Source organism: Paroedura picta, chromosome 11 (assembly GCF_049243985.1).
Source record: "Paroedura picta isolate Pp20150507F chromosome 11, Ppicta_v3.0, whole genome shotgun sequence".
NCBI classification, from domain to species: Eukaryota; Metazoa; Chordata; class Lepidosauria; order Squamata; family Gekkonidae; genus Paroedura; species Paroedura picta.
The window spans coordinates 36,280,255-36,293,539 of record NC_135379.1 but is presented as its reverse complement, the minus strand read 5'-3'; the positions used below and the strand labels follow the sequence as shown (position 1 = coordinate 36,293,539).

The 13,285-nt window shown below is 41.2% G+C and overlaps 1 protein-coding gene and 1 long non-coding RNA gene across 3 annotated transcripts in view; one reads left to right on the top strand and one right to left on the bottom strand.

The window, feature by feature from the left end:
- The window catches only part of CMC1 (C-X9-C motif containing 1), a 37,105-nt gene extending 26,345 nt beyond the window's left edge, over positions 1–10,760 (bottom strand). Inside the window, exons 1-3 of one of the 2 annotated variants that reach the window (XM_077303467.1) lie at positions 10,632–10,670; positions 6,235–6,328; positions 4,117–4,209 (exon numbers count right to left, since the gene is read on the bottom strand). In XM_077303467.1, coding sequence (XP_077159582.1) covers positions 4,117–4,159 — 43 coding nt within the window. In that variant the 5' untranslated portion in view covers positions 4,160–4,209; positions 6,235–6,328; positions 10,632–10,670. Of the gene's footprint in view, positions 1–4,116; positions 4,210–6,234; positions 6,329–10,631 lie in introns of both variants that reach the window. The other variant, XM_077303466.1, reaches the window with a different exon arrangement.
- Positions 10,761–10,871: 111 nt separating this feature from the next.
- LOC143820268 (uncharacterized) overlaps positions 10,872–13,285 on the top strand; it is a 41,598-nt gene continuing 39,184 nt past the window's right edge. Inside the window, exons 1-2 of the long non-coding RNA XR_013225294.1 lie at positions 10,872–10,994; positions 12,629–12,687. This is a non-coding gene — a long non-coding RNA (uncharacterized LOC143820268). The remainder of the gene's footprint in view (positions 10,995–12,628; positions 12,688–13,285) is intronic.

Sequence of the window (13,285 nt, the reverse complement as noted above, 5' to 3'; positions counted from 1 at the left end):
TTCTCAATATTTCTTGTGTTTCAATCAAATCAGACCCCTTCTTCTAACCTTTCTCTATATGCACAGGTTTTTAGATCTCATAACATTTTTGCTGGTCTGGAATTATTCCAATTTTTTTTTGTTTTTTTGTTTTTTTTGTAGATGGGGCAACAGAGGTCTTATGTTGCCTACAGTGATACCGCAGACCTTTTCGGTGGTGGAATGAGTCCTTTGGAACAGACTGCCAGAGCAGGTGGCGACAGTGTCCTTCCTTGATAGATGCAGGAAACAGACAGCTTTTGGTGGAAGCCGAATTTCTCCAGCAACTCTAGCTGTAAGTCTGCTGATGGCAGAAATGTGTGAAGCCACCTTATACTGAATCAGACCATCATCTATCGAGGTCAGTATTGAGAAGGAGAGAGAACCAGGTTTGTATACCCAGCTTTTGACTACCTGAAGGAGCCCCAGAGCAGCTTACATACACTTTTCCCTTCCTCTCTCCATAGCAGACACCTTCTAAGGTAGTTGGGTCTGAGAGAGCTCTAACAGAACAGCTCCATGAGAACACTCCTAAAAGAACTTTGACCAGTCCAAGGTCACCCAGCTGGCTGTATGTGGAGGAGTGGAGGATTGTCTACTCAGACTGGCAGTGGCTGTCCAGAATCCTAGCGGAGGTCTTTCACATCTACTAACTACCTGATCCCTTTTATTGGAGATGCCAGGGAATGAACTGTGGATTGTCTGCATGCCAAGCAGATGCTCTACCACTGAGCCATCGCGTTAAGTCTGAATACTTTTAATTTGGTAATCGTATTTTTATGTTTTAATTTTGTTAATTTATGCATTTGCAACTTGGTGATTACACTGTATGCCAACGTGGGTCCGAGTTAATGTTCCGAATTAAATAAATCTTACATTAAATAAATCTTGCATTTCAACAAGATTTAAAGCAAGCCATTCACTTAAACAGCATCCTCCCAACAGCCCTGTGCCTTACAAAATCCAAACAATTCACCGTACTCAGGCTCACTTATCTCCAAACAGAAAGAGGAAAAAGACAAAAAGAAGGGTGGGACAGGGGGAAAAAAAGACAAGACACAGAAAGGGGAAAGCAGACCAAATCTGGTTAAAATAAATTGTGTAGAGAGAATTGTCACTAGTTAGCAACAGTCTCAAGAAGGACCCATAACAATACCATATAACATAACAAAGTTCAGAGCACTGTCTTAGCTTCATTGCAAACCTGAGAATTAAATTAGGCTAATGATATTTTCATATATCCTAATAATCTATAGATGTTATTATCCTTTCATAACAGCTGCAGCTCACTGAGATAATTCATAAAATGAACTACAGCAGCTCCACCCAGACATGTATGTTTCTGCAGCTTCCAGTGTTCTTAAAAATTATTAGCCACACTTGAGTCCATTTCAGGTTGCAATTGAGATGTAAGGGGAAGGAGGTTCAAGCCACAGATTTCCCTAATGGGACAAATATTGGCTCCCTGTGACCACCTCAAGTTAGGAAAATATTGCAGAGGAAGGTTTAACCCCACTCTTTTTGTTGTGATTTCAACACAATTCAGACTCGCACACATCTGTTTTGCTTTTGTTTTTTAATGTCAGGAAATGCAGAAAAAGTACACATCTGGCTAGATCCCCCCCAAAAAACCTGCTGATTTCCAACACTGAATATTCTATTAAGTTAAAAGTAAATATATTTTAATGGCTTTGGAGGACTTCATCAGTAAGTATAAATGGGATTCGTCTGGATCTTTCTGTATTCTCTCTATGATAACAGTAAATCTAATTACTGCTAAAACCACCTTGATTTCAATGAGTATGCAATTGCTCTTTTACTTTACAGCAGGGATAGTCAACCTGTGGTCCTCTAGATCAGTGGTCTCCAAGCCACTGGCGACCCTGACTTCCTGCTTCCCCTGGGGGGCTCAGCCAGTAGCAGCTGGCAGTGCCATGCCAAAGGGGAGCCCTAGCCATAGTGGCTGCGGTAGAGCACCAAGTGAGCTGGCGGCAGAGTGGCAGGACAGCTCCTGAGGCAGCAGGCAGGGAGGAGGACGAGGAGGAGCTGCGGCCCAGTACTGACTGATCCCCGGACCGGTGCCGGTCCCCGGACCGGGGGTGAGGGACCACTGCTCTAGATGTCCATGGACTACAATTCCCATGAGCCCTTGCCAGCAAACCCTGGCAGGGGCTCATGGGAATTGTAGTTCATGGATAACTGGAAGACCACAGGTTGACTACCCCTGCTTTACAGTACACAGGATACATTTATTTAAGATGTGTTAGCAGCCTTTCTTCTGCAAAAATTAAGCAAGAAAATCATTATCAAGGGAGGGGGTTTTTAAAACTTTTTTCTTCTTATATTAAGACACCATCAAAATCTTAGCTCTTTGTATTATTTAGCAGCTAATGCTGCAGTCAAGCACTCTTCTAAGCTCCTTAGGTCTTAGACACTTACAAATGATATTGTAGACAATGACAGAATCTCAAAGCACCCAAGTTGTCTTTTTATGCTGATCTATATACCCAGTGCAACAGCTATAGCACATGGCATTACAGGAAGTAACCCCAGCTATCTGACCTACTTCCCCTGAGCAAATGCTTTCAGCTTCTCTCTTTCCCTCCTGTTCACAAGACTGAGGTTATTTTACAATTTTCACAACATCACACCTCTTTCCCCTGTAATTCCAAAACATATGGGGAGTTGCTCCTCACGTTGGCAGTTCAGCTGAATGCACAGAGGTGAGAGTCTAATGCCATGTGATTCAACATTTTTGTCCCCTCAATTGTGAGGCACCATTATAAGTCAAATTTAACTGTCACTTATTTTGGCTTACAGATGCTTCAACCTATACTAGGGTTTCATAATGCACATAAACAAAATTTACCCAACAGTTATGAAGACTTAATTCTAAAGAATTTCAGGACCAAGATATTTACTAATAATTACTACCCATACAGTGTTTATCAGTCTACTTGGTGACTTCCTGTGCACATAGACCACTCCTTGCCAACTGGAGATTACAGAATGCAGTATGCAAGCAGAGCTAAACTCCCACATGCCACTGGAAATTTCTCTACCTGTCCCTGGAGGATTGTTTAAGCATGCAAATAAAGAATTGCACAGCCTGGTATTTCGTCCCTACCACATGTAGCAAAGAAATAACATACCATTTTCAAGGTTGCATTGCACATTGGATGTAACAAAGTGTCTGAAAACATGAGCATCATTTATAATTTGTTTTTTTACCTATCATGATAAGATTAAAAAACAAACTTTTTGTGTTCTTGCACCTTGTTGCAATATTGTTACCCACCTTAAGGGAACCGTCTCCCATTGGCAGTTTAATTGAAAGCACAGAGGTGAAAGTCTTATGCCATTTGATTAAACGGTTTTGTTTCCTCAATTGTTGGGCATCCTTATAAGTCAAATCTAGAAATCCTAGATCTGACAGGAAGCACCAGCCAGCATGATCAGTGGCAAATCTGAGTTTCTTGCAGGATAACATATGAAATAGTCAAAATGATTTAAGCTCTGCCCACAATGTGTGTGCGTGGGATTAGTTGCAGGATTTTTTTGCAATTTTTTTTGGTTTTTGGTTTTTTAATCTTACTAGCATGAAAGGTACAAAACAAATTAAAAATGATGCACATGTTTTCAGGACTTTGCATACAATACATTTTGAGCTTTAAGAAGCATTTCACTGATTGTAAAGGATAAAATATTTAATAGTAAGGGGGGGGGTTTGCAGGAAACACTGAAACAATAACCTCTGAAGGAAAATGGATTTCCAGCCTTTATATCCCCAATTTAGGATGCAACAGGGAAGAGTGGATGGGGGAGACGGAAAATAATCTTCTGGGCCCTATTTTTCAAGCTATGGACAATAAAGATTTGCCTCTCTGTTTCCTTTTCTGTATCTGATTATTTCATGTTTAAAACACAATTCCTGCTGATTCATTGCATTTGGTAGGGACTTCAAATATCACTCTATAATTGCTTGGTCAGCACATCACTTTAGGGATGTATAAAAAAAGCTAATGCCTCTTGAAGGAACCACAGTACACCGTCTAGCAGGAAACAAACAAAGGTTATTTTGATGAATTTCACTCTTACCTTCCACTTTTTCTGAACATAGCTCTTTGGCCTTATCTCTCATGATTTGGGGGATCAAAACATCCTTCTCGACATGTCTGAGTTTTGGTTCCTCTGCAAGAGAAAAACAATATCTTTAAGTAGCAGATGAGTGGCTTTTGTATTAAGTGATGTACGAAGCCCACAAGTATATTTGCAAGGATGCCTAACTTCACAGGAACATTGTTTATAATTTGTGTCCACTTGTCACTCTGATACTTTATAAACAGCTGTTCAATTTATCTTGATGTCCAACTACAATTTAAATTCCCCACAGGCAGAGCCAAAGCTGACACTCTTTTAATTTTTAAATTACGACTTGGACCAAGGGACTCCTTTCTTTCATCAAAGACTACTCACTAAGCTGCAGGGGACTCTTGGATCCAACTCAATGTAAAAGAGGGCCAGTATGGTGTAATGGTTGGAGCTGGACCACACCTAGGGAAAGACCCAGGTTCTCATCCCCATTTGTCTTGAAACTTTACTGGATAAATTTGGGCCAGTCATCTCCTATCAGCCTAATCTACATCAGGGTTATTTTGAGAAGATAATGGAGGAAAGAAGAACAATGGGTAGTAAGCTATGTTGTTGTTAGGTTTTGTCAAGTTGTTTCTGACTTATGAAAGGCCCACCACCCAACTGTCTGCAGTAAGTTCTTTTAAGGTCAACAAATGCCTAACCTACCTATCGGACCTTTGTAGTTTGTCTGAGCCCAAGCACTTTTCCTGGGGATGAGGAAATATTAATTCAAATAACTTCCACCCTTCTGTACTTGACTGTTCTATGCTACAATTCCTGAAAGGATAACAGCCCTACTACCTGCTTGCTTCTCCATCCTCACATACAGTATTTATAGTCTCACTGAATTTCTGGTGGACTTTACTCCCTTCTTAGTTAAACATGCATATAATCAGGCCGTAAGGTGTTTACTTTGCTTCATGGCTCTGTGTTAAGTACCACTCCTTTCTGACAATGAGTTCAGCAAATTGTCTCTTTCCATAGTTTGCAAAAGTTTCGAGTTTTGAGATTTTCCTACCTTGCATTCATATCAATTCAAATGAAGAGAGAGCACAGAGACGACAACACAGGGCGGGAGGGGGGGGATTCAAAGCTTTAACTTCTCACTATTCTATCATCACCTTGAAGTCAATTTTCACCTTTTTCACTGGCTGAATCTGTTACCTTACATTTTGCTTTGGGGCTCATGTGTTCTTGTAATATAGCAGTACTGGATTATGAGAATACTGTCAACCATGTTTGCTAAAAAAAAAAAATCACAGTGCTTATAGACTTGTAAGTCGGGGATCGGGTTTTGCAGCCGTTCTGTTCTATTTGGCAAAACAGAAACATACAATACAAAACACAGATATAACACACACATATTGAGCAATGCAATACCATATGTACAAAGCATGATACAGCCAGAGGAAGAGCAACATTTCTGTATTCTGATACACTGCTCCCCTCCTTGAACTGTTTCATTTGATTAGGATTATCAATAGCCACTGCAGCACTTAGCCAACAGATGGCCAATGAAACAGTCCCTTGAAAAACTATGGCCAGCTCATAAGGTAAAACATAGGAAAACTCTGGACTGCAGAGACATTTCTTGACTGTCCTGTGTTATATAAGAATCTAAATCACTTCCACATTCCACCGTACTTTACTATATACAAAATAGAATGTACTGCTGCTAGAAACTTTAGAGGTGTCAAATTTGGGTTGGGAAATACCTGGATGCTTTGGGGGTGGAGCCAGGAGAGAGTAGGATTTGGGGCAGGGAGGGAACTCAGTGGAGTATATTGCTATGGAGTCCACTCTTCAAAGCAGCCACTATCTCCAGGGGAACTGACTTCTTTAGTCTGGAGATATATAATGCCAAAGGATCCCCAGGTCCCAGCTGGGGATTGGCATCCCTATTAAAAACATTTCTTTGGTTTATGTTAACAATTAATCACAGGGTGAAATGGAAATGCTTGCCCAGTGTAGGACCTGAACCCATCATCCTTATAGTTCATTAAGACCCAAACATCACACAGTGCAATCCTGTTTTTTTTTATATATTTAGCAGTAAGTCTCACCAAGCTTAACAGCACTTACTTCATAGTGTGTTGAGGACTGCTGTCATAACAATTCACCTGTGCTAGTTGGCGTAGTGAGATTGCTGTTTCCATGCAGTGAACCACTGTAGTGACTTATGGTAGAAAATGTAAATGTAAAATGTAAATAAATGGGGATAAGAAATAAGAGACATGCTGCCTTCAACCATAGCAGTTAAAAGTTTTCATGGCCCGAGAACCAAAACATACAACGTATTTATTCAGGCCTATGATGGGTTTGTAAATAAGAACATGGTACTAATTTCTACTAACTTGGCCATTGGGGAAGGGCCCCATAGAAATTTGAAAAACAAGTAAATAAATTTATGATGACTAGTTTTCATAAAAGAGACAGATTTACATGCACCTAACATTGATCTGTGTAGAAGATAGGACCGGTAATTCAGGAAAACTCCTCTATTTCATATGTGCACTGGAGTGATTAAGTCATTCCATAACCCTGCTATGGCAGAAAAGATCTCTTCATCCATCCTAACACACACTTTGATAATGATGGAGATCTAATGTCTTGAAACCATTAAGTACATCCAAGAAGTATGGAAAGAGGGGAGGGAATGAGATATGGTAAACGTATGAGTATAATGGTGTCCAAGAGGGTAACAGATCCATTAGGTAAAACTGGGAAAAGAAGAAAGCCTCATCTCAAACATGTTTACACAAAAGAAGTCCCACTAACTTAAATGAGACTTATTTCTAGGTAAATGTAGATAGGATGACAGAATGACTCTATAAGGGTTACAGTAGTAATTGAACAAAGATTAACAAATTATGGAAAATTTGGCTGGTTAACTACACTACATGCCCATCCCTGAGTTTCTTAAACCTGGATTTCACTCTGAAAGATGCACATATACACCACCACATTCAGTGTGACTTCAAACATTCAGTGTGACACATGACAGTAAAGACAACGTGGCAACAGCAGTCACTTAAGGAGTTTAACATTGCCAAAACCAAGCACCATTTCAGCATGTATTGCTGCTAGGAAGAACAGTCCCAGGAGTCGGATATCTGACAACCACAGACCAGTCATACACTTATTAGCACATCACCAACCACAGGTGAGAATGTGCCTTGACAGAACCTGGCATGTACGGTTCCTCAAAAATAAAAAGTGTTTTGATAGTGAAGATGAAAACATGATAGAAGGTTTGCACCCCTCTGTATAACGCTATTGCAACTGAGGGGGGCTTTTCAGACAAACAAGTGAGTTAAGTGATGAACAGAACACATGTTTCGAGAAACCAGATGAGAATAGTCAGAATGGGACCCTCTGGGGGGCAGCAGCTAGAAAGTCACATTTGGGTCGGAAACAGGAAATGGGATTGCACACTCTTTCCTCTCCTGTCCATCTTAATCCTATTATTAAATATTACTAGACATACCAGTTTTAGCTTATGTTAATGCTAACCAGAGCTTGCTCTTGAAACCAGTTTTAAACCTTGGTTAGTATTAAGCATATCTAAGGGTTGGTATTCATATATTCAAATTCTGCTTTAACTGGGGACAGTATTTGAGTTATTTTAATTTAAATTCTGCGCTATAACTAAGATAGTCTTCAGTATGACTTGATTAACAGGATGTGCCATCTAAGGAGACAGGAAGTTCTCGTGATTTTTTTTAATAGAAAAAAGCTATAACATAGAAAAAGTTAGCCAGTGTGGTATATATTACATCTCAAAGTGATTATATACAGGGATTGCAGAGGTACAGAATTCTCAGAGAATCAATGGTCAAGAATGATGACCAATAACTAAAGGGTACCTGAAATATTCTCCCTTTACGCTTGTTAGCAGATCACCATGATCATTTATTGTTTCCAGAAGGCAAATCCATGATACCATTATGTCATACTCACAAGATCTAATACCTAGTACAAGTAATTATCATGTATTTTAACAGACCAATTCAAGTTGAGCAATACAATAAGAGACAAAAGTGTACACAGAAGCATAACCATTAACTTTTGAAGACATGATTCAAATGAGTAGCTGTGTTGGTCTGAAACAGCAGGGAGTTATCATGTGGCTGTGTTTGGATGCTGTAACACAGTTTAATAATGTACCAGGATTAACTTTTGCTTATATATTCCTACTGTTATAATGGTCGGTTCTTAGTCTGACAAAGAGTGCTTGCACTCGAAAGCTCACACCTTGAATAAATCTTTGTTGGTCTTAAAGGAGCTACTGGATGCTGATTTTATTTTGAAGACATGAAAGGACATTTTAAGACATATTTGTATTATGGTTTTATATTTGTTAAAGATTATTGTCACCTAGTCACAAATGCTTAAGAGAGAATTTCTAACAAATGGTACTTAATGGATAACATACATTTTAGAGATTTGTTATCTGTCCGAAACCAAACAAGTTATTGGGAATATCTTTTATTAAACCAACCTTTTCTGGTTTAATGCAAGCTAATAAGTTGCACAAAAAATATTTATCACATTACACAGAAAAGGAGTTTTTGGACAGTTCAAAAATATCACCTTAAAAATTTTCTTTTAAAAAACCGAACAGGGTTTTAAATCATTTTTAAAGCATATATAAGAAGGGTAATCCTTTGTCACTGTAACATGGCAGTCTGTGCCTAAGCAAATAGTACGAAGGTTACCAACTCAATTGCTGACATCTTCTGGGCACAAGACAACAGCAGCTACAAATGCCCTTCCAAAGACCCCATTATAGCAAGAGCAATCCAGGCTCCCTGCAGGCCACCACCAACTGACTAGATAAAGTACTGCGCCACCACTTCATCAAGCGGCCAATTAAATGGGCCACCTCTAACTGCTGTGGCCTGCCTCGACCAGTGAAGCCATGTGGGGGTGGGCAGGCAGATAAAACAGGCTGTTGGGTTTGCACATTAAACATGGTCTGTATATAAAGGGGCAAAATGGCACGTCAAGGAAGCTCCAGGGTTTCCCCAGGCCACAGAGGAGAGGATTGGGAAGCCAGAGGAACAAGCTGGAGTCAACCTTCTTCCCTCTCAGAATCAGAGGTGTTTTCCCATTACCATGAAAGTGGAGCAGAGTGGGCCTTGAGGGGGGGGATAGGGTGGGATAGGGTGGGATGGGGAGGGGCCCTGAGTGAGCATGTACACAGTTATGCTTCCCAACCATATTCTGCACGATCGTGCCACTTCTGGGGTTTCTCAAAGCCTGAAGAATATTTCAGGGATTTCTCAATAGTAAAAAAATGGAGAAAGCCTGCCATATACAGACCCTTACATTAAGTCCACATACTGATATATTATATGCACACATTAGTGTTATTTTATTTACTCAAATTCAATACAAGACTAGGCTTCCTCCATGTAAGCCAATGGAAAAGAAGGAAAGGTAATTTTACATTCACATACAAATTAACAGTTATGTCCAGTAAGAGGTTTTGTGTATAACTGTCTGCAGGGTCATTTTCTTTTGGAGTAAACACCATATCACTACCATGATCTCTGCCTGACTGGTACCAGACAAAGTTAAAGCCACCAGATTTTTAAAATCAAAATTCCTGTATCTGAACCCCTTCTGGGCGAGAAGACACTTCATGTTACTTGGTCTTATGGGGACCTACTAGCCTGCCAAGCTATCTTTATACCAGATAATTCTAACAACAATGACAGCACACTGGAGGGAAGGGGCTGTCATTGCCAAAGTTCAAAATGGGATAATGAAGAAATCAGAGTTATTCATTTTGTACAGCTGGAAAAGCAACAAAGGGAATAAAGACAACTGATTACTAAGTGTCATCCTCAGGAAATGTCATTACAACTTTTAAACCTCATGACAGGTTTAAAAGGGTAACCTTCCTCTCACCATCCCCATTCTTTTGAACACTGCAAGAGTATGCGGTTGGGGGGACGGAACGGACACCATCAACCTGATTATCAGGCACAGATTCTGAACCTAGTGACCAATCCAAACCCTTTAGATCAGGCTAGAATTATTCACCTGGATCCTTGCCACTTTATTTTATAACTTAGGATCCCCTAATTATGCTGGCAAGCAGAACCAGAACTTCACATGGAACCTGGAAAACTTTTAGGGGTGGCCAAACTGTGGCTCTCCAGATGTACATGGACTACAGTTCCCATGAACCCCTGTCACGCAGAGGCTCATGGGAACTGTAGTCCACAGACATCTGGAGAGCCACAGTTTGGCCACCCCCAGCCCAAACTTTGCTTTAACAGTCCCTTCACTGGTCATTTCCTTGTGCTCCCAAGAGGCTGGAGCAGCCTAGAGGAAGCCAGGGCAGAAATGAAGGTGGCAATCCAAAAGGAAGAGGAAGGCGATCCAGTGGGGAGCTTCTACCACTAGAAAACCCAGCCTCCACCTTACTCAGGCATGTAAACGGAAGGCGAAGCGACCACCTCTCCTACCTGCACCAGCCTCCATCAGGAACTTTCTTAGTAGCCCACCTAACGCGGCGGCAATGTGAGCAGGCTCGAATCGCTTTGCGCACGCGCTAATTTGCCAGCCCTCCGGCGCGTGACCCGACGCGTCAAGAGGCGAAACGCTCCGGCTGCCACGACGCATGCGCTCAAAAACTCAACCGGCTCTGAGATGAGAATTCGGGTTGGAAGTGAAGAAGGCTTATGGAGCGCATGCGTAGTCGTGAAACCTGAAGGATTTTAAAAAAGGGAATGTTGACGAGAGAGTGTAGGCTGTTCGAAAAGTCTCGTGCGGCGGTGTTTTCCGTGCTGGGAAGAAAGATCACCTTTAGCGCCACCTTTAACGGAAAGGTGAGCAGTCTCGGTTAAGAAGCCCTGGCTGCCACTGATTTCCACTCGTCCCTTTGAGTGTCCAGGCACGCTCAGCTGTGCGTTCACACAAGCACACTCAGGCACGCTTTAGGATATGTTCAAAGCACGTTTTTCGGTACTTGTGCTCTGTTCTGGCGTCCTTTAAGAGGCGCAGGCGGGAGGCTGTCCGCCGTGCCCCTAACCCTGATTTCTGTGGTGGTCAGAGTCAGGCACATCCTGAGAGGAGCGATGGGAATAGGATGTATTCACACAAACAAGGCTGTGTACCAGTCAAGACCCTTGCTTAGAGGTTGCCAACCTCTAGGTGGTGTCTGGAGATAGTTAATAAGGTTGTTCTCCAGGTCACAGAGAAAATGGCTACTGTGGATACAGTGGCATTGTATCCAGTTTTTGGAATTCTCTCCCCAAACCCACTCTCCATAGTCAACATATTCAGTTAATTCCCAACATGGAGCTGGCAACCCAGCTATCTCCTGCTGAAAGAGAAGGATATGTATTTGTTTCTTTTCTAAGTAGTATACCAGCTGCAGTTTTTTGGGTTTAGAGCAGTCCAAAATGGAGTGGCATTGGGGTCCCCAAAGTAGTACCTTTGGGTGCCATGATGCTCACCAATTTTTTTTTAATTGGGTGGGCCAAATGGGGCTTCCTGGCAATTGACAATTGATTGGCCAGCTGGTTGTTTTTTTTTTTTAAGTTTTGCAAAAGTAACAGCTGTTCCTGCCACACAAGAATGTTCAGGGTGTGACTGGAGGTAAGCTGTAGTAGCCATTTTATGTGTTAGAATTCCAGACTCAAAAAGGTTGCAGGCTCCTAAATTATGTCCTTCCAAGTACATTGATTTCAGTGGATCTAGAAAGACCCTTCTGAATCAGGGATTCCAAGTGTTTGCAGCCTTGTCTCCTCCTACCTTAATGTGCTTGGCTACAAGCTAGGGAACTGGCTGCTTCCATTGCTCCCCCTCTCAAGTATAAGTTCTCTTTTGGTTTCTGCCCCTAGGAGGGGCAGAACCTGCACACCTACTCCTACCTTAAACTGCCTCCTGTCTATGCCCCCTCTTTGTTCATGTGGGTGATGATGCGATTTTCGCTGACATGTCACTAACAGGGGGGCATGAACAGCTGACATTGCCCTTGACAGCTCCTTGAAGCCTGAACAATAAGTCAGGGGCTTCTCCACAGTCAAAAGGTTGAAAAGAACTGTTCTCTACTTGGGCTCAAGTGGATAGTTCTGTTGGTCTACTTAGGGTTGTACCGGTGGTTGACTAAAGCAGATTGATTTCTTGAATGAAGGCAACCAGACAAAGGAGGCAGTATATGTTTGTGTGCTTAGTAATGACTGGACCCAGAATAAAACAGAGGAAGTTTTAGAAACTTCTTGACATGATTAAAAGTGCAGTTTATAAATGACAAAGAATAACTTTTATCATGCATAAACTGTGGCTGTTCATAAATAGCTCCAGCTTGCAGTCATTTCTGTGTTTGTCTACCATTCATATTGTCATTTGATTAGTTAATCACCCATTTTCTAAGGTGTGAATGTGTTTTTACACTTCTTCCAAGACAGTGTTAACTATGAAACTATAGATAGCAATAGAGATTAATTATCTATTTCAGAAGTCTCCACACCTTCTGCTTTCCAGATAGAGGAAAAAGAACTATAACTCTCTTCAAAGGTATGTAGCCTGATATGTGGTCAGGGGTCAAATGGCATCTCGTCAAACATGTAAACTGTTTTATCAACTTTTTGAAGATGTTTGTAAATTAAGATGTTTGAACTGGTAATAAATAATGAGACAAGAGATATTGGAGTCTTGGTGGCTTAGTTACTGTTAATGTTACGTATATCATAGCAGAGAAAAAGGCACATTCTATGCTAGGGATGTGTACCTTTCTGGTTGCTTCATCTAAAAGAGGGATTCATGAGCAGTTGGTGCCTCCATCGCCCATGCTTTAAAAATTGTTTTCAAGCACACATACCCTTAACGGTTTCCATCATAAAGAAGAGACATGCAACAAAACAATCCTGCTAATCCTGTTTTATTGTAAGGGAAAGGTAATACAGTTCCCTTTAGTGAACACCTCACATAATCCTTTCATTTCTAAGTATGGTCAAACTGTATTCTCTCTGGTGGTCCAAGTCACAAAGATGGGAAGTCTCTGGGATTTCACCTCTGTGCATAGCAGAAAATATCTCAGGTGCCTCAATAGAAGGTTGAGGTTTATTATGATGGCGGTGTTGTCATAGTGATGGATTTGGTCTCTCCCAGATTG